This window comes from Vombatus ursinus, unplaced genomic scaffold (genome assembly GCF_900497805.2).
Source record: "Vombatus ursinus unplaced genomic scaffold, bare-nosed wombat genome assembly UNPS02014802.1, whole genome shotgun sequence".
NCBI classification, from domain to species: Eukaryota; Metazoa; Chordata; class Mammalia; order Diprotodontia; family Vombatidae; genus Vombatus; species Vombatus ursinus.
This window is the reverse complement of record NW_020954580.1, coordinates 7908132-7928173: the sequence shown is the minus strand read 5'-3', so window position 1 is coordinate 7928173 and position 20042 is coordinate 7908132. Positions and strand designations below refer to the sequence as shown.

Below are 20042 nucleotides of genomic sequence, written 5' to 3'. Positions count from 1 at the left end.
CATTCCCTTGTTTCAATTGGACTTCTGGCCTCAGTTTTGGCATCTGGAAGATGGGAATATTTTCCCCTGCCCTATTTATGTTATAGGAATATAGAGGCATCACCTTCTACTCTGCAGGTTGGATCTTAGCTCCAGTTTAGGGAGTTGTACAGATGTCATTATGACCTCTTCTCCTGTGGGCATCTCTTCTGTTCTTAAACAGAAGAGGTCTCATAGTCTCACTAAACACCTCCTTCCCGTGTCTTTCTGGGTCAGGAAGTAACACTTTATGTCTACCCTTGATCACATTTTCTCAATCATTCCTTAGTGAAAAGTAAAAAAGAAAAGAAAAAAAATCCGAGCTATTGTCCTCAATTATAGTAATCTCTTAAGTGACCAGAAGACTTAAGAAAATCCCCATGCCTGCTTTTTCTTAGGTCAAAGAATTATGATTCCTGTTAAGTGGAAGCAGATAGGGGGCATGCAGGCTTGTACCGAAACCAGAATTTGGGTAAATGCTACAAATCAGGGCTTAATTGTTTTGATGATTGTCTAGACCAGAGGTGTGGAACACATGGTCTGGCCAGCAATGTTCCAGTGTGTAAGCTGGAATGAAAATAAAATGCAATTGGGAAACATTTAACAAAGTAAATAAAAACACAATAAAACATAGGTAACATGACATTTTAAAAGGAAGTCAGCATGCACAGGGATCCTTATTACGTATTAGTGGCCCTATTTCTATTGGAGTTTGACACCTCTGGCCTAGACTTGACAAAGTTATGGGAAAAAAAGTTAATTATGCAAATTGAACTTAAAGGTGTGGATAGCCAGTTGTCAGACGTTTACCAGCACTGCCCTGGGGCCAAGTTAAAAAACATGCTGTTATTTAATATGATGCCAAATCAGGTTCTCCTAGACAGCAAATTCTAAGTATCTGGAGTTTCATGTACATTCAGGTATGTTGTGTTACTCATCTCTGGGGTTTCAAAGAACAGAGACCAAGCGTCACTTATATGACCTCCCTACAAGGTTTACTGATAGCATACTAGCCAACTTATTGGACATCATCCCTTATAAAGAAAAAGTCTGCTCATGGATCTGAAATGATGTTTGTAACTGCAATCCAGGGACCACTTGTCCAGGTACCACAGCCGTCCTGGGTGTTGGAAAGGTGTTAAGGGCTGTGAAGTTTTATATTAGAGCAAGACAAAGGGAGCTGGAACCTCTTACTGATGGGCCAGTCCAGATTAAGCAAACTTCAAGTACCATTGAATTCATCATTCAGGAATAAGCCAGATAAAGCTAAACCCTAGACTGGTCAAATATCTTCAGAGTCAGGGGCTACTGAACATTCATCAGTCGTTCTATGATTGAAGGGATCTGATCTAACCAGTCTAGATAAAATATGGAGTTTGGAGCTAGACATTAGACATTGGTACTAGGGTCTGAGCCAACAGAGAGGAATGCCCCAATTCTCAGCACCAGGAGGAATAAGGTCACAGAAGGAGAGCTAGAAGGGACTTTAGAAGTCATCTATCCAAACCCTTCCTTTTACAGTTAGGGAAACTGAGGCCTAGAGGTGTTAAGTTATCTTGGGCTAGTAGCAATGTTGAGATTTGAACCCAGGTTCCCTGACTACAAGACCATCACTCCCAGCACTGCACCACCTGCTTCTCAGTATACACTGGCCAACTAGGCCTCAAGAAATTTCCAGATTCTGTTGGCATTCATGTTGAATGTGAGAGAGGGTATCAGTAAAGGGATGATAGACCAGACCATACTCTTGAAGCCAAGTGCCCTCCATGAGGTTGGGAGTAAATTTGCCCTTCAGCCCTGAGGAAATGAGGCATCTCAGAACAGGATACTGATCTGTTAGTCATGTGAAAGGTTGGAAGCAAATACTGGCCTGGGGATAATGATAAGAAGTTCACTGCCCAGCACACTCAAATAGTATTTGAGTTTGGCTGAATTTATTTATCTTTCCTTCCTCACCTGACTCTTGACCCTCAGAGCAGATCAAGCTCTTCTAAATTCTGTGTCCTTAAAACTACATATGCTCTTCCCAGCATCTGTGAGAATCCTTTTGTCATTTGGGCTGGTCCTTGGCTACAAGATTTACTGGATTCTTCCCAAGGTTCTTGGAAATGCTTAGGGAGATAAAGGGAGGGAGAAAGGCATAGGAAAGGAAAGCCATCTCTGGAGGACCCTAGTATCTCTGTTGCCAAAATTGAGAGCCACACAAAGCTAAAGACAAAAGCTTTAGAATTAGAACTCCAGACATGAATTGGAGTTCTAGCAGTGAATGTGTCACTATGAACAGGTGACTTAACCTGTTATCCTGTTTCTTCATCTATAAAATAGTGGAAATGATGCTTGGCACTGTGTGGAGCAGTAGATAGACATGTTCATGAGTTCAAATCCAGCCTCAGACACTTACTAGCTGTGTGACCCTAGGCAAGTTAACCCTGTTGGCCTCAGTTTCCTCATCTGTAAAATGAACTGGAAAAGGAAATGGCAAACTACTTTGCCAAGAAAATTCCAAATGGGGTCATGAAGAGTACAACACTCCTGAAATGGCTGAACAACAAAACAAATAAAAACCTCATGGGGTTAAAAGGAAAGTACATTGTACATGATAAAGTGTTCTAGAAATGAGACATGATGATGATTATGATTATTATTCAAATGAGCGGCTAGATGTTGGGGTCAGGGGATGTTTGTGGCCTCAGATGGGCTTGCAAGAGTAGAGAAGAGAGGGAAAGGATCATAAATACAGATGCCATAGAGAGCAGCTGGTCTAGTCCCCTCATTTTACAAATCAGGAAATTGATGCCAAGGAGAAAAATGACTTGCCCCAGGTCATGTAGGTAGTGTGTAACAGAGCCAGGATTTGGATCCAGACCTTTGGATCTAAATCCAATGTTCCTTCTATTGTAACACACAGCCTCTCCAAATCTTTTATTCCCAAAGTTCTTTGTAGAAATGATTAATGTAGAGTCCTGTGTAGAAAGGGACTATGACACTGGTTTTCAGTAGGTACTCATTTGAGGAGTGGTAGGTCTAAAATGCTGCCTTGGCTTCATGACCTTGGGGTGGTCATTTGTACTGTGTGGGCAAAATTCTCCACTCAACCACCCCAGATTTGTAAGATCAAAATTGTTCTGGCAAGTGGTGGTAACAGTGGTAGAAAAAATTTATGCCTTCAGTTTACCAGCTTGATGATTGGGGTCTGGGAGAAACAGAGTTCCTGGCCACTCTGACTGATGCTGGGCTGAGTATTTTGTGCAGATACAAGGCCACAGCGGCGTTACTGGGGAACCCATTTGTTGACTAAGGCCTAAGGAAAAACAATGCAGCCTGACCACTGTGGGTGGATTTGTGTTTCTAATGTTTACAGTGACTCAGAGAAATCTTCTCTCCCTCCCCCATCTCTTTAGAATAGGAACATCTGTGTAGAAAAGCTAAAGAACTGAGTCTAGAAAAGGCTGAAAAAGTAAAATTTTTTAAAAAATCTTTTAAAGTTGACAAAACTCCCCATTCTTCATAGGTCCTTAGATCTGAAACTGGAAGATGGCTTAGAAATCACCTCTCTTGGGGCAGCTAGGTGGCACAGTAGATAGATCACTGGGCTTGGAATCAGGAAGATTTCCAGTTCAAATCCAGCCTCAGACACTTACTAGCTGAGTGACCCTAGGCAAGTCACTTAACCCTGTTTTCCTCAGTTCCTCAACTATAATATGAGCTGGAGGAGGAAATGGCAAACTACTGTAATATCTCTGCCAAGAAAACCCCAAATGGGGTCATGAAGAGTCCGACATGACTGAAACAAAGAACAACAAATGGCATTGTGTATATAGTACAGTATGTTACCCTATACTATACCATGCAAAAATGATTCTTGTCTCACCAGTAGTCCCTGGGAACCTTGTTGTGATGAGTTGGGGGCCATTTTAGAGAAGGACAGATACTAAATGCAGTTCACTTTAAAATAGGTAATTCAGGCTTGGGGTGTAGGTGAGAAGGACCCTTGAAAAAGTCCCTGGGGCCACAATAAGGATTAGGTGGTCCCATTATTTTTTTATCCATATAACTTGGAGTGAAAAGGTAGGCAACACACACAGGGAAATACTAGTAGTCACTATCCACAGAAGACAGGATATCAAAGCTAAATGTATAAATGGGCCGAGGAGAGTTCATGGGGAGAATTACCGAGGTGAGCTTTTGAAATTTCAAAACTGCAATATCCAGAGCTGTCAGTAATTGAAGAAAGAGAAGGAAAAAAAAGAAACGTGTTGAATGAGCAGATTTTCAGTCATCCTCATCTCTGATTATGTCATCTCTTAATTTGATAGTTGCTAGTCTGGGAGGGTCTTATGAGTACTGGGAAAGGTATTGAGGTCTTCCAAAATTGTTCTCCTCTCCCACCACAAAGTGAGATTGTCTTAGAAACTGTCTGGGCCAGGGATGGTGGTGGAAGCCGCATGGGGTGAGGTCAGTTGAGGAGGTCATATCTGGTGGTTAGGGTGATCATGAGGGTTGTTTCTGCATAGATGGCATTTTAACTTATATAGCATATGTTCTGAGGAGACAGTTCACTTGAATAGAAGAGTTGAGACCCCAGAGCATGGGTAATGCTTTTCCCCTCAAGTTCTAGGGTTATTCCTGAGGGGTTTCAAGAGCTAGCTGGCCCATGAGCCCCCACTGGTGTGCTTCCCACCACACTTACTAGTTGATTATTAATTAGTCAGCAACACTTAAGTAGCTTTTAGAAAGGGGCATTTATTAAGGTTGTATAGTAAGAATAATTTGTTTAAAACATTTCCATCGAAGTCTGTGACATACTTTCTCAGGCCTGAACTAGCTTGATATTTTAGAGACAACGCCTAGAATGTGATTAAATTTCCTCAGTCAGTCTGAAAACTCTTCCTGTACAATGTCACTTGTAGTTCATATAATGGTTCATTAGAGACATTTACATGATCAAGGCCTTTTCACACCTAGCTGGATTGTCTTCAATCATTTCCACCTGGTTAAGGTACCGGTATAGCATTTTATCACTTACCTTAGGCAGAGTGGAATAATTTGATTGATTTACTCAGTTGACCTTTAAAGTCTCTCTCAGTTTTGATATTTGCTGTCTCCAGCAAACCTACTGGAGTACGTTTGAAAAAATCCATAGTCCTAAATCCTGGAGAGGTCTTTAGTGACTTGAGAAGGTTCTCCATCATCTATTTCAAATGCTTTTCCCCATGCTTTAGGAAAAGTCTATGTGGCACACAGTTCATAATCAAATCTGACAATTAACCCTCTTTTATTCTTTCAAATACACGGTGGTATAATTTAACAAACTAGTACCTTTTTACAACATCATAATAGGTTAAAATCTGTATTGGTGCTTACAAAAAGGCCTTCCCCTAATTAATACAATTGAGGGGAAAAAAAAGGAAAAGAAATCAAGCATCTCTTATAGAGGAAAGCCTGGTCCTTTATAGCATTCCTTGAGGACAGGGGCTTTCCCCACAGGGATTAAGAACCTCCGCTTGACTGGAACTCACCCCTTACACTTCATTTGGGAAACCAAACAAATTTGGCTCGGAGATTATGTAGCAAAATTGGCTCAATGGTTCCAAGTGGGGCTGGGCTCCTTGCCCTCCTCATTCAGGTCCTTATCCTTTCTCTTTTCTTCTGCTCAGGGTTCAGTCACTTGCTGAGAGTTTCAACACCAGGTCTAAGGGGGACTGGTGGGGTACTTTACTCTCTCCCTCTCTCACTAAAGGGCTTCTTTACTCTGGAACTATGAACAAAGTTTGGATTTAATCACAGACTAACTTAAAAAGAAAAAGAAAATCAAGTTTCCTAGTTCAAAAAGAAAAGCATAGTCCATACAGAAGTTCCTAGGATACATGGGACTCCAACCACAGGGACCAATGGCCTGGGGTCAACTGGAAGTCACTCTTTCATTCTTCAGGTGAGAATCCGAACTATCCTGGGTGAGAACTCTTACAGGAGGCCATCAGTCAGTCAGTCAGTCAGTGGGTAAGCAGTAATTAAGCACCTACCGTGTACCAGGCACTGTGCTAAGAGCCAGGATACAAAGAAAGGTAAAAGACAGTCCTTGAATCCAGGAGCTCATTCAGTGGGGGAGAAAACATGAAAACAAATAGGTACAAAAATGCTGTATAAAGGGAAAATTGGATAGAATTGACAGAGGGAAGGTACTAGAAATAAGGTTTGGGAAAGGCTTCCTATAGCAGATGTGATTTTAGCTGAGACTTGAAGGAAACCAGGAGGCAGAAATGAGGAGAGGGGACACTCCATGCATGTGGGACAGCCAATGAAAATGTCCAGAGTTGGGAGAGGGATATCAAGGAGAAGTTAGTGTTGCTGGATGGAAGAACGGTGTGTGTGTCTGTGTGTGTGTGTGGTCCAGTTGTAATAAAACTAAAAAGGTAGAGTAGGGGTGGACAGGTTATGAATGCCCAAAAGATGATTTTTATATTTGATCCTGGGGATAACTAGGAGCTACTGGAGTTTGTTAAGTGTGTGTGTGTATGTGTTGTGACATGATCAGACATACGCTTTAAAAAATTACTCTGACAGCTTAGTGGAGGATGTACTAGAGTAGGGAGAGGCTTGTGGCAAGGAGACCTTCCTCCCACCTCCACCCCAACAGGCTATTTCAGTAGTCTACGTGTGAAGTGATAAGGGTAGTGGCAGTGTCAGAAGAGAGAAGGAGGGCAAATGTGAGAGATGTTCTGAAGGTAAAATTAACAGCACTTGTCAACAGATTGGTTATGGTGATGGGGGGGCGGGGCTTGAGGTGAGATAAAGGGAAGAGGAGAAGAGGTCGCCCACGTTGTGAGCTTGGGTTACTGGGAAGATGGTGGTTCCCTTGAGGGCAAGTGCAGGAGGTCATCTAACTGGGCTCCAGGCAAAATTCTTAGATGTCTCTTTCTATGAGAGCACACCAAAATGTCTCCAAAGGTCCATATAGGCATAGACAATTCTCCTGGAGCCCTGAGAAAATTTTCTCTGAGTCTCTATACCAAAAGACACTTAAAATTTCTTCCCAGTGGGTCTCAGATACTGCAAGGATAAACCCAATGGAACTTCTAACTCACCTCTTACTAGAATAAGCAGATTAATTTAAAGAAAACAAGCTTAGAAAAAGCCCCTGAAGAGATGTAGGCTCCACCTAAAAGGGGTAAAGCACTTATGGTCGATTACCTGGAGGGGTTTAGGCCAGCTAGCAAACCTCTTCTTACGAATGTGTAATCCAAAAGGATCTCAGACAAGTTAGATGAATTATTTAGCAAATTGGTAAGCAGTCTAGCACTGCTTGAAAGTAAGATGAAAGAAAGGGAGGGGGAACATTTGTGAGCTATCAGAGCATGTTCTAAGTGAACTTCTAGATGCAAACCCTGTATTTCCCATATTCGCTGCAGTATGCACACCACGGATATTGGTACAGAAACATTCAAACACACAAAAGTCATGAAAAAGAACGTGGTCAGAAGTTTAAGAAAGATAATAGGAAACAGACTGCTATGCAATTGCAGTCTAAAAGAAAAGAGAGGGGAAAAAATCCTAAAATCTAGGATATGGAAAAACTTTGTGGTTATTGTTGTTATTCAGTTGTTTCAGTCATGTCTGACTCTCTATGACCCCATTTGGGGTTTTCTTGACAAAGATACTGGAGTGGTTTGCCATTTCCTTCTCCAGCTCATTTTACAGATGGGGAAACAGAGGCAAACAGAGTTAAGTGACGTGCCTTGGGTCACAGAGCTAGCGAGTGTTTGAGGTTGGATTTGAATGCAGGTCCTCCTGACTCTAGAACCAGTGTTCTATCCACTGTGCTACCTAGCTGCTCCTTGGGAAAGATAGACCAGAAAAATAGACCACGTGTCTGAGGAGGATGGTAAATCTTCCCTTCTCACTCCATGATGCTCACTTTTCATGTACCTTCTTAAATAATTTGTAATAGGCAAATCTGAAAACTTCCTGCAGTATGGCAGAGACTGCAGTACCAAAGATGAAGAGGTCATATTGGAACACTTCAAGTCCTTATGGTGCAACAGTCAGCCTATATAAGTCCCAACAATGTAGCCCATGCTCTGGGGTGACTATGCCAACTCCCTCTTGCATTGACAAACTGGGTTATTACCTCACCTCAGGGCTTTAGAGGTAGTGTGGGAAGACTTGTATGCACATTTATGTTGACTGGCAAAATTAAGTCTCAAAAAGGCCATTACAGGCTAGAATAATAGGAAGAAACCACCACCACCACCAAAGTAGCATTTATATAGTGCCTATAATGTGCCAGGCCCTGTGCTAAGCACTTCTTACATTCATTATCTCATTTGATCCTCATAACAACCCTAGGAAGTAGGGTGCTATTATTATCCCCATTTTACAGATAGGGAAATTGAGATGAACAGAGTTTAAGACTTGCCTAGGGTCCCACAGCTAGCAAATGTCTGAGACTGGATTTGAACTGAGGTTTTCCTCACTCCAGACCTGGTTCTCTATCCACAATGCCACCTAACTCTATGAAAATTATATTCTTGTGCTGGAAAATGTCAATGATTTCATAGGTGTGGGTGCTGCTTCTGCAATGTGATCATGGCCACTGTGCACACACCTTAGTGGGCAGTTTTCTGAGTAGCTGTGTAGAAACCACTAGAGCTTGTACTCAATTGGAATATCTTTCCAGAACCCAGAATCACTTCCACATCATGGCTAGGTAAATATGGCTAGGTAGGACTTTGGCAGAGATAGATGGAATTTAATTGACATAAATATCAACTCCTGAACTTAGATTAAAAAAAAAATCAACTGGACCAATAAGGGGTGACTGACACTAACTCAACAACTCTTGAGGAAGACTTTAGCGAAATACAAGCTACATGTGATGAGGCAAGAGTGTGGAGTCATAACCAAAAAAGTTAATGTGTTCTAAGCTTGTATTGACGTAAATAGAGTGTCTAGACCAAAGGAGGTGTTATTGCCCACTGGTCAGGCTCTATCTGGAGTACTGAATGGAGTTCTGGGCACCATGTTTCTGAAGGGACATTGACAAACTATAGTGAGAATCAATCAATAAACATTTATTAAGTGCCTTCTATAGAAGGAATTATGCTAATTAATCATGCTGAGTCAAAAGATAGCCCTGGCCCTCAAAGACAGTAACATTGGAGAACAAAGGGTGTAGACGTTATGTCTTGTACTTCAGCTGAAAGAACGGGGGTGGGGGGGTCCCTACACTGGAGAGGGTAAGAGGTCTATGTATGGTGTTGGGGGTGGGGGGCTGAGGAGGAGGGATGGAAATGTTATTGCTAGGACCAGTCCAGATTTTTGACCAGTGGAATAGGCATCAGGATTATTTTGTGTTTTCCTAGGTAGAAGAACTAGGACCACTGGGTAGAAGCCATAGGGAGACAGAGTTCAGATTAATATAGGAATTTCCTAACAGTTAGAACTACCCAACAATAAAATGGGTTGCCTCATTAGGCAAGAAATGCCTTGTCACTGGAAACTGTCCATCAGAGGCTAGATAAATACATATAGGTCAGTGATGTTCAGAGGAAGTGTGGGGTAATGAAACGAACACTGGCTTTGAAGTCAAAGTAGAGGCTGGGTTCAAATCCAGACTCTGACATTTTCTAATTGTGTGATCATGGGCAAATCACTTAACCTCTCTGAACCTGTTTCTTCATCTGTAAAATGGGGATAATGGTACCTATAATAGATGGCTCACAGAATTGTTAAGGGGATCATATGATAACATACACATTTTCATAAGGAGAGCAAATGAGAATGTATACATTAAGCAATTCATATATACATTAAACAACCTCAGAAAGAGCTCAATAAGCACCTACTGTGCACCAGATGGTGTTTTAGGTTTTGGGGATACAAATACAAAATTAAGCTAGTCCCCACTCTCAAAGTCTTTACATTTTATTAGAAAATAATTGATATTTCATAGATTTAGATCCTGCTCTCAAGGAGCTTCCATTTTATTAGAAAATAACTGAATCCCATTGATCTAGGATCCAATGATCCAGTGGTCTTAAATCTATGGAATGTCAATTATTTCCTAGTAGAAAAGACGCTTTCAAGCAGCAGGGACTAGCCTCCTTTTGTATTTGCCAGGGACTAACATATAGTAGGTACTTAATAAATGCTTGCTGATTGGTTATTGTATATGTCAGAGATATTATGGAAGAACTTTTCTGCTTATTGGTTGGTGATTGGACTCACTAACCTTGAGGTCTCTTCCAAATCTAAGATTCTTGAGGTTGTGTCTAAGGAAATGAAGACCTAGAGGATTTCCTTTGTGGAGGAGGATTTTTACAGTGGGTAAGAAGAGACCTCTGAAGGTTATTTCATAGTTTCTAGGAGTTTCCCAGAGACTGTAGATCACTTTCCCATTAAGAATCTCACTTGTCTTACCCAATTTTCTGGAGGACGGTGGACTGACTTATACAGGGAGGAAACTGGGGGTTAATGAATGGCAGAAGTTCTTAAAAGTGCACAATATCTAAAAGGCAATGAGTGTTTTGGGGCATTATTTAGCACATTATAAGCACTCAGATCATGTATCGCAAGGACCTGGGTCTCTGGACTCCCCACAAAAGGCTCTTTCTACAAAACAACAAAATGCCTATTTTTTGGATAGCGCAAATTCCCCTATTCTCTCTTCTTCCTTTTGAGCGCCATCTTTCTTCTCTTTTAGCCCCATCCCTCTCTGATTTCCCTTGCTGCAGGGATAATACAGGGTGAGTTTGAGGTGTTACTGCTGGGAAATCTTCAGAGATCAGCTAAAGACTAAGGCTCTACCACTCTGGTCCTCCAGAGATCATCTCTTAATGATGCCCAGAGGAAGTAAGAATCTTGTTTCTTCCTCTACTATGATGCGAGTGATAGAGAGTTAGAATTTCCCTATGAGGCCATGGTTATGCCATGGAGTGTTTTAAGAGGATAGGGAATTAGAGGTCATGTGATAATCTCAGTTAATATTCTTCATTTCATTACAAGAAGTTCCCAAAGCTACTCAGCTCAGCTCAATTCATCTTCTTTCTGCTTCCTGCAATCTTTCCTCCTTTGGTAACTGGCTGGGGTTTGATAGGGGGACTTCCTTTTCCATACTTGCTCCTCACTGTCCCTTTATGGTTGATTATGATGCTTGGCTACAATACTAAAGGATGACCTGCCCTGACATAGGAAGTTAGAGTTTAGAAAGCTCTGAATCAAGTTTTGACTTGTTATTTCCATCTTGTGGAACCCTACAGGAAAGGGATGAGAGAAAATCCCAATCCTCACCTTCAGAAGCAGTAAATATTCTAAGGGGTCCATGTCTTTCTGCTCCACACCCTGCTTCCAGGGGTGGAAAGAAGAAAGGAATGCTCAGGTCTAGCAGTAATTGATAGTCTGGTTTACATACAAGGGAAGAGGACTAATAATACCCTGTAAGGGGAGTCTATCACATATGGCTTTCAGAATCACAGGATCACATATTTAGAACTTGACAGGACCTTAAAGACCTCAGCACATTATAAGCACTCAGATCACATATAGCATATTTTACAGAAGAGGAAGCTGGCCCCAAGAGGTGAGGTGACTTGAAGGCAAATAACAAAGGTAGTAAATAAGAGAGCTGGAATGCAAATCCAGATCTTCTCATTTCCAAAACCAGTGCTCTTGGTACTAAAGCACACTGTCTTTCATCTGGGCTCCCCTTTTTTCTTCTCATTGTTATACTAGTGGTCCTACCTCAAGCAGTCAGTCAGTCAATATTTATTAAATGCTAGACACTGTGCTGTGGGCACCTAGCAGGTGGTACAGTGGATAGAGTGCCAGGTCTGGGGTCAGGAAAACTTGAGTTCAAATTCAGCCTCAGACACTTACTAGCTTTGTGACCCTGGGCAGATCACTTAACCCCGTTTGCCTCAGTTTCCTTATCTGTAAAGTGAGCTGGAGAATGAAATGACAAACCACTCCAATATCTTTGTGAAAAAACCCCTAATGGGATCATGAAGAGTCAGATAAGACAGAAATGAATGAACAACAAACAACAGGTACAGTACTAAGTACCAGGTATACAAAGAAAGGTAAAAGATAGCCCCTGCCCTTGAGAAGCCCCTTCCCCTATTTATTTATTTTTCTTTCTAATCTATGGTGGAACAGGAAACTAGAAAACCAAACATTTTGGAGCTATCTGAAAACTGGGCAGGTAAGAACAACATCTGAGGGGATCTTGAAGGGATGAAGTATGGGAGCATCGGGGAATGAACTTTGTGGTGTCTGTTGACTGAATTTTTATTTCAATTCTTAGTTCTTGGAGGTCTTCTAAGTAGGTGAGGTTGCCATAAAAATTATATTAGATCATGAATGGAAAAGTGCTTAAAATGCAAGTTATTAGCATTCCTATTATTATTATTTATATTATTATTATTTACTATTATTCAATAGTAAATTTACTATTCACTATTATTCAACAGTAAATTATTTTATACTTATACTGGGGCTCCACCATATGTCAGCAATGCCCAAGAACCCAATGAGGTCATTCTACGTACCAAGGCTGAATTCTGTATACCAAGGTCAATGTCACTAATGATACTATTTCATATCAAATTGGTTTAAAAATAGAAAAGTGAGTCTGTCAAACAGATTAGAAAAGAAAGAAATGGAAACAATCAAACTCAGTAATCATGTGTAGTAAACCTAAGAACATAAATTCTTGGAGAATTCCCTATTTGATAAAAATTGTTGAGAAAATTGGACAAGATGATCATTAAATTCATAATAAAATAATTTAAATTAAAAAAGGAAAAGAAAAATGGAAAGTAGTTTGGCAGCAATGAGGTTTACACAATCACAGTAAGGTCAAAATGGATATATGAGTTGAATATAAAGATTGAATTTTTGGAGGGCAGCTAGGTGGCACAGTGGATAGAGCATCGGCCCTGAAGTCAGGAGGACCTGAGTTCAAATCCAGCCTCAGATCAAACACTTAACACTTACTAGCTGTGTGACCCTGGGCAAGTCACTTAACCCCAATTGCCTTAAAAAAGAAATTGAATTTTTTTTTTTAAATGGAAGAGAATCAGATCAGATAACTTTAATAGCTATGTCTAGGAGGAGAATTATTAACCAAACATGGGACAAGAGGTGATCATAATATTGTATGAAATTGAAATGCTTTAGCATAAACAAAATCAGCAAGAGTAGGTTAAGAAGAGAATTGGGAACTGGGAATAGGAAGAGAGAGGGCGGTTGGGGAAATAAGGGTTAGATGTGTCCTGAAACAAAAGTGGTATTAAAACAGAAAAAACTAATCCAAATTTTTTTTTAAAAAATGAATACTTATTTATCACTTTACAATCCATGAAATACCTTTTGTTATATAACTAGGTTGTAGGAAGGTACTGCTCAGGTAATTCTCATTTTACATATGAGGAAACTGAGGTTTGCTTTGTTACATAGCCAAGAAGTAACTGAGGTGGTTGTCTTTTGACTCTCTAGCTAGTGTTTCTTTTTTTTTTTTTTTCTTGTACATCACATTATATCCTGTCTTTTCTCAGAATCTCTTTGTCAAGAGGTAAAAACTAGAGATTTTTCAGATGTACAGTGGGGACAATGAATAGGAAAGAAGGTGGTTGAGGAGGAAAGAAAAAGCTGAAGAGAAGATGTACCTGGAAGGGCGAAAGAGTTGCTGATTCCTTTTCCAAATTTGGCTTCTTGTTGGGACGTGTCAGGAGAGCAGCCCTGGGTGGAAAGTCCTGACTTGCTCCCTTGCTCCCCATCCTGCTGTTTGGACTAGGGGAGGGGGCTGGGCTAGGCGCTTCTATTCCTCACGCTGTGCATGGAGGCCTTTTGAGCCTTGCTTGGGCATGTTGTCCCCAAGCTGCTTCTGGCACATCTTTTGCTGTCAAATCTTGCTCTGCCTCTAGTACTGCAGACTGCCTGGGGAGTTCAGAGCCAGAGTGAGTACTGAGCGGGAGCGAGGAGGGGGCTGCAAGGATCTGATCCTCTCATTGCTCCAGAAAGCAAAGACAGAGGCAGTAAAGGAGTTCTGTCCTCATTGAAGGGCTGAGGTTGAAGAAAGATCTTGACTATGACCCTATAAGAGGAAAAGTGAAAGGGAATGAACATACAAAGAATCCTGATGGAAACTTTTAGAGAATGAACTGTAAGTTGTTTTTATATATAAGGGTATTTTATGCAAGCAGTTTTATTCAATAATAAAGTTACAAATTAAATTCAATTGATTATTGATATTAACTCTTATTTATACTAAATAATTTTAAATAATAATAATTATGAAAGTGAGGGATACAGTGGAGGAAAAGTCTTCCTATGAATCCCATGCCTCTCCATCCCTCCATCTCTTCCATCCTTTTCTTATTCTTGTCTTGTGCTCAATGTTCCCAAGATCCCCAAACAGAAAGATACTATTTCGTGAATTCACTCAGTTGTTGGTCAGTCAATGAATGAACATTTATTAAGTACCTGCAGTTGTATAAAGCATAACAGTAATAAGGAACCATGGAGTACCAAATATTATCTTACTGTTCAAGCCCCTCATTTTACAAATGAGAAAATTGAGCAAGGTTATATAGTTGGCTAGCGGCATGGTCAGGACCAAAACCCGAGTCTCCAGATTCCTAGTTCCATTTCTACCATGCTTTACTGCCTTGATGCTAATATACCTTCCTCTCTCCCCTCTTCCCCTGCTCCTCACATCCTTCCCCATCACTGTAACTCTGGAGAACAGGCAGGCACAGACATGTGGACACGGGGAGGGGATGAATTTACTCACAACAGTCACATGTCCAGTGAAGGATGGGGCCTGGACTCTGTGCTCAGAACGATTGGCCACATGTTGAACATTGCTTTGGGGAGTCTGTTTTCTTCTGCGACTCCTCTAGACAACTTTTGCCATTCTCCTTCAGCCTCGAGATGTTTTCCTACATGATTCTTGGCCAGTTGGTGGGTGATATTCAAGAACGAGAAAAAAACAAAACAAAACTCTGCAATACTGACCTCTGTCAGAATGTTCTCTTGGGCTCATTCAGTCTCAGTGGTCTGGGGGAATATGATAACTTGGGTTATAAACTCAGTTATCATCTCCTCCCTCCTTGGCTATATGGATTTGGACTTGAGTGGGCACTTGGGCATCATAGGAGAGAGCAATGGGTATGACAGAAAGATTGGGATGTAGGCTAGCTGTAAGAGGGGAAGGGAAAAAAAACTTAGTTCCACCCCCTAATTTTTTTGGCAGGAGTCTATATATTGGGGGGATATCCTCAGTGTGGATAACTTCTAGTGTGGAAACATCCTCCAGGGAAGAAGCAAACTTTCCATAGTTTAGAGTCTTAGAAGATGGCCTCGGATACTGAGAAATTAAGTGATTTGTTTAGGGTAATTTACAGAGCTAGAATATTTCAGGGGCGCCTCTTGAACCCAGATCTTCCTGACTGCAAAGCTAGCTCTTTGTCCACTACACCAGAGGTGTCAAACGCAGGGTGCATGGCGGTCAGCAACACTCCCAAGTTTTGCCTGAACCAGATGACAATTTTATTGGGAAATATCTAACAAAGTAAATAAAAATACAGTAGATCATAGGTAATGTTCATGTGTGTTTTCTAAGTCATTATGTGCCTGCACAGATCCCTCTGTATGATTTAGTGGCCCCTGTTTCTATTTAAGCTTGATATGACTCTACTATATCATGCTGACTTTGGGGATTCTCTAGACTGGAGAAAAAAATGATAGGAGAGTTTTTGGAATCCAAGTGGCTGGCTGGCTGTTACACCAAAGCCTGATCTGCAATTCTTACTCAGACAAAAGAGGCAATGTAGTCTAGTAGTTAGAGACTTGGAGTTAGGAAATCCTGGCTTGAAGTCCCATCTCTGGTACATTTTAGCAGCATGACTGAAGGCAAGTCAATTGACCTTTCTAAGCCTCAGTTTATCATCTCTGAAATTGGGGATTAGAATCACTGTGGTACCTTCCTGACAGGGTTGTTAGGAAGTTCTGTGAGATATTATATTTAAAGTGAATGCTACAAAAAGAAATTGCTTTATATTGTCACCTCTTTTGTCATAAAAAACTCTTCCCTTTGGATTATTCAGTGGCACCTCAGAGAGTATGGAGGACACTCCATCCGCATCATTTATTGACTGAATTGGAACAGGAAATGTTTTAATTAGACATAAGGAGCAAGATTGCCAATCTCAAGAATTAGACACCAGAAAAGGGGGAAGGAGTTAGAAAAATTGTACACAGCAACATCTCTCAGAACTCGTGGTAGGGTCCTCCTTCCCTCAGCGTGGTGAAGGAAAAGACATTTGAGGTCCTTGCCAACTCTAATTGTTTTCTTTTGAGTTTTCTCCTCTCTCTGTTCCCCCCAGACCCTCCAGGGGACTTCTACCAGCACGAACAAGTAATTCTGGTCCTTGGTTATCCTCCCATTAGAAACCTTTCATTCTTGAGTCTCTGTGTTCTTCACCCCCATTATTTGTGTTCTAAATAATTGTGTTCTGAAATTCAGAAAAGACCACCGTGGCTCCTGTTGAGACAGTGAACTCTACCTGCTCCCACATCTCTCAGGCATAGCCTTCCCCTCTCCATCTTGCATACTCTATAACTAGAAGAACTACCATGATTCTATTATTTGGCACTCTCCTGAGGGCTTTGAATAAGGGAGCCTAAAAATGGATCATCTTTAATTTTCAGGACAGATATAAATTGGGCTTATATATTAGGTTATAGGAAGAGAAATATATGTAAGTGAGATGTGAGGCAGAACTTTCTGATTTTGACATTTGAAAAACCCTGGAATGGCTTTCTCCCGAAAGTTTTAAGAAAAAGGATACCAGCTCTCTCTCTTTTTCCCCCTAATCTGCTTTAGATCAGGGGTTCTTAACCTTTTTTATGTCATGGACCTTTTTGGCTCTCTGGAGAAGCCCATGGACTCCTTTGCAGAATAATGTTTTTAAATACAGAAACTAAATGTATATAAAATTACAAAAGAAACCAATTATATTGAAATACAGTTATCAAAATATGAAATGAAAGTAACTTTATAGACTCCAGGTAAAGGGCTAGACTGGATGCCAGAAATGAAAGAGGATAGTGATACGTACAACTTTTAAAGAACCACATGCATAAGAACTTTGGGATTGAAGTTTGGAAAACTGGGAGTCACATTTTTCCTTTCTCTTTCCTCTAGATACCATTGATGACTCAGATGGCGGACTGGCAGAGAACCACGTGGATGGGACAGTGAGCGTGCTAGGTGGTGGGGGTCGGAAGCCCCACAAGTCTGGCATGAAAGAGTTAGCAGTGATCCGGGAGAAGGTCATAGGGCAGCATCGACAGCTGGGCAAAGCCAGCATGCATCATCATATCCATGAAGACACCAAGAAACTGCGCCCACCTCCTGCTAGGGTCAGAGGAGAAGGAGAGAGGGATGGATGGGAGAGGGGAATTGCATATTGATAAGAATCTACATACATAAACACTCAATTTCTCTGCATTAAATGTCAGGCAGAGGACATATGAGTGGGATACCTGATAAGAGAATTGTGGCAATGGTATTGTACTAGGAGACCTAAGGTTCTAATTCCTCTCTGTCATTTAGTAGCAGTGTGACCTTGGCAAATCACTCTCCGAGCCTCGGTTATCTTTTCTGCACGATGGAGATGATAATGGACCGATCAGATGTCTACCTTTTATGAGCCATTGGGATGATGATGGACCAATCAGACGTCCATTGCTGCATGCAATGGAAAGGAGTTCAGATCCTGGATCAGCTGTTTTGCTACTTGTGTGATCTTGGGTCTCAACCTCTCTGGTTCTCAGTTTTCTCATGTGTAAAGTGAGAGGGTTGGATTAGAACACCTCTGAGGTTCTTTCTGGTTCTAAACCTCTCCTCCTTTCCATTTCTTATTAGACTTTGAGAACAGACCAAAGAAAGATAAATAGATAAATATATACATATATACATACACATATGTCTGTCTCTCTATATATTCATACATATATATTTGTACACATATATTCAGATCTGAACCTCATTTAAGGCTCCCTCCATAACCCTGTTGCTTCCAGTCTAGAAATATGGCCGGATCTTACGGGGTAAGGGGGGATGAAACTTGGACTGCCTGGATGATAATGATGTTGATTTAAAAAAAAATAGCAACTAACATTGACACTGTACTTAAAAGCTTGCAAAGAGCTTTACATATGTTATCTCATTTCATCCTCACAATATTTCTGTGTGGGTGCTGTTGTTGTACCCTGATGTGGAACCTGAGGCTTAGGGGAAATGATTTATCCAGGGTCACATGAACTAGCCCGTGCCCAAGGCAGGAGTCAGAGAACTCGGTTCTTCTGACTCCATCTGTAGCGCTCTCTCCACTGTTCCATGTAACAAATGTAGACGGGCTAGAATTAGCCGTTCTAATTCTTCAGCTGTAGTTTCTTCCTGCAAATAGTTTTTCCAAGCTTCTGCACCCTCCCCAAGCCCACTGAAGCTTTCTAGTCCGCGGAAGCCTTTCCCCAGAGCTGTGGCAGCCCCAGGGAGGGGAGAGAAAAATGCAAACTTGTCCCCTTGTCTGCTGTGTGGGAGTTGGCTCCCCTCCTTGTCGGTCAGCAGACAACTTCTCCACCCCCGGCCTTCTTTTTCTCTGTCCCTTCTCTGAACTTCCTCTCTTTCTTTCTTGGCCCTGCATAGACCCCCTGCCAGCAGGAGCTGGATCAGGTCCTGGAGCGTATTTCTACCATGCGCCTCCCAGATGAGCGTGGTCCCTTGGAGCATCTCTACTCTCTGCACATCCCCAATTGTGACAAGCAAGGCCTCTACAACCTCAAACAGGCAAGTGGGCACCTGGCCCCAGGGTGTTTGGGGAGGAATAGGAAAGTAGGGATAGGTTTGAAGGTGCCGTGCTTAGCTAATAGGGGTGGCCATTTTCCATCCAATGGGACACTTTCAAGGCCAAGAAGTTAGATGGGAAGACATAGATCTGTAAATACAGTAATCCTGACTTATCCTAGCTGGCCTTCCTCCTACCTCCCAACCTCACCCCAAAATTATATCAGCCCGTGTTGTTCCTTGTTAATGGCATCCAGTTGAAAAGACTTTGGTGAATCAATTCGGGAGGAGGTTTAATTTATTGACCACTGGGTTGGGCTTCAGAGAGCTAAGTGAAGCAAGTTGTCTGAAATCTTAATAGATGACGCTGAGGGTGATGATCTCCTCTATCCCCTACCTCCTCCTCTTTTCTCTCCCCAGTGCAAGATGTCACTGAATGGTCAGCGTGGGGAGTGCTGGTGTGTGAATCCTCATACTGGCAAGCTGATCCAGGGGGCCCCCACCATCCGAGGAGATCCTGAGTGCCATCTGTTCTACACGGAGCAGGAGGCTCGGGGGGCACACGCTCAGCGAATGCAGTAGTCTGGAGCCCACCAGTGCCCTGATGCCACCTCCTCCTCAACCTTCCTCCCCAAACATCAGCAGAGAGAGGAGAGTGGCTGGGAGGGTGGGAGTGCTGGTGGTGGTGATGGTGGTGGTGGTGGTTTTTCCACAAGTTTTGACACGTGTATTTATATTTGGAAAGAGACCAGCACCTTGCTTGGCATATACCCTACTTTCCCCCTTTCCTGCATGAAATGCCTACTCCCTGAACCCTTCTCTCTTCCCTCGTTGGGGAAGGAAGGAGGTGGCTGGGTGTGTGGAAGCCAGTGAAGGTCTGGGAAGGGGAGGAGGTTTTTATTTTTGAACCCCTGTGTCTCTTTCACTTAAGATTAAAGGAAGGAATTAAAAAAACAACTGTGTCTTGAACATTTCTGGGACTGGGAAAGCAGAAGCTGTCTCTAGACATGGCAAAGTGGGACTAAAAGGAGGATTGGGGTAGGGACTTCTCTGAAGTTGTACAACCTTTTTAGTTGAGATCAAACCATATCAGCCCCAAGAAACCTATCTCGTTCCATTTTATGTGGGCTATGGGATACTGACCTCCAGCCCCATTTTGCCTATTACCTATGAG

The 20042-nt window shown here is 41.8% G+C and overlaps 1 protein-coding gene across 1 annotated transcript in view; it reads left to right on the top strand.

The window, feature by feature from the left end:
• The window catches only part of IGFBP2 (insulin like growth factor binding protein 2), a 44123-nt gene extending 24318 nt beyond the window's left edge, over nt 1–19805 (top strand). Inside the window, exons 2-4 of the mRNA XM_027873830.1 lie at nt 17225–17442; nt 18731–18871; nt 19289–19805. Coding sequence (XP_027729631.1) covers nt 17225–17442; nt 18731–18871; nt 19289–19450 — 521 coding nt within the window. The 3' untranslated portion in view covers nt 19451–19805. The remainder of the gene's footprint in view (nt 1–17224; nt 17443–18730; nt 18872–19288) is intronic.
• Nucleotides 19806–20042: the final 237 nt, after the last annotated feature.